The sequence below is a fragment of the Theobroma umbraticum genome, unplaced genomic scaffold (assembly GCF_002168275.2).
Source record: "Theobroma umbraticum cultivar Fairchild unplaced genomic scaffold, ASM216827v3 scaffold_20.0, whole genome shotgun sequence".
Lineage (NCBI taxonomy): Eukaryota > Viridiplantae > Streptophyta > Magnoliopsida > Malvales > Malvaceae > Theobroma > Theobroma umbraticum.
This window is the reverse complement of record NW_018397266.1, coordinates 2,131,675-2,132,528: the sequence shown is the minus strand read 5'-3', so window position 1 is coordinate 2,132,528 and position 854 is coordinate 2,131,675. Positions and strand designations below refer to the sequence as shown.

The 854-nt window shown below is 36.5% G+C and overlaps 1 protein-coding gene across 1 annotated transcript in view; it reads right to left on the bottom strand.

Annotated features, from left to right (window-relative positions):
- The window catches only part of LOC110423456 (uncharacterized), an 11,327-nt gene that overhangs the window by 5,978 nt on the left and 4,495 nt on the right, over positions 1-854 (bottom strand). Inside the window, exons 6-8 of the mRNA XM_089784726.1 lie at positions 647-854; positions 341-557; positions 2-118 (exon numbers count right to left, since the gene is read on the bottom strand). The exon at positions 647-854 is cut by the window's right edge and continues 48 nt beyond it. Of these exons, the coding sequence (XP_089640852.1) occupies positions 2-118; positions 341-557; positions 647-854 (542 nt within the window). The remainder of the gene's footprint in view (position 1; positions 119-340; positions 558-646) is intronic.

Here is an 854-nt window from a genome sequence, read left to right as displayed (position 1 = left end):
TTCTCTTCTTAGGTCGCCAGCCACTGGAAAGTTTTAGTAGAAGGTTTAAAACTGATTTCTTGGTCTGGAGAGATTTCAGCTTCCCAAATGACATTCTAAAGTAATCGCTGAAAAGAACCTGGAGCCATGGGAAACAAAAAGAAAATAATTTTTACCACTTACTATAAATAATCTCTAATGGAGTCTCATTAACTAAAATATACTGATAAAAGAGTTTGCCAGTATGTTATAGAACATAACTTTTCAAGTCAATGTACAAACTTTGAATATAAATTAATGCTGAAAACTTCATAGAACAAGTAGAATGAATAGCAAGTTTTAGCCCGTGTAAGTTACATACCTTCCACTTAGCACTTTTGAAAAGAACACTATCGCCATTAAGCAAGTCATCAAGTTGATCAAAATCTTTCTTGGCGTCCAAAATAGCATTTCCCAATTCCTTGTATTCATCAGCGTTAAAAAAACAATGACGTGCCTTTGCATCATGAACTAAAGCCTCCCAATAAGAATCACTTTTCGCCAGTGTTCCTCCATTCCCCAAAATCCAGAGGCTGTGCCTAAGAAAGCATTCAAAACCCAGTAACAGATTGCAACCATTCACAAAAATGCAAATACTGAAGGGAAACAAGTTAATCAAAGGAAATACCTAGCCCTTGTAAGAGCAACATTAGTTCTTTGAGGATTTGACATGAACCCAATTGCACCTAAACTATTTGATCTCACAGTTGATATTATTATAATATCTTCCTCACCACCTTGGAACCCATCAACTGACTTCACCTTCAATGCAAAGCCATCAGTTTTCTCATACTGCACACCAAGCTTCTCCTGAATTGCAACAACCTGAGCAGCAT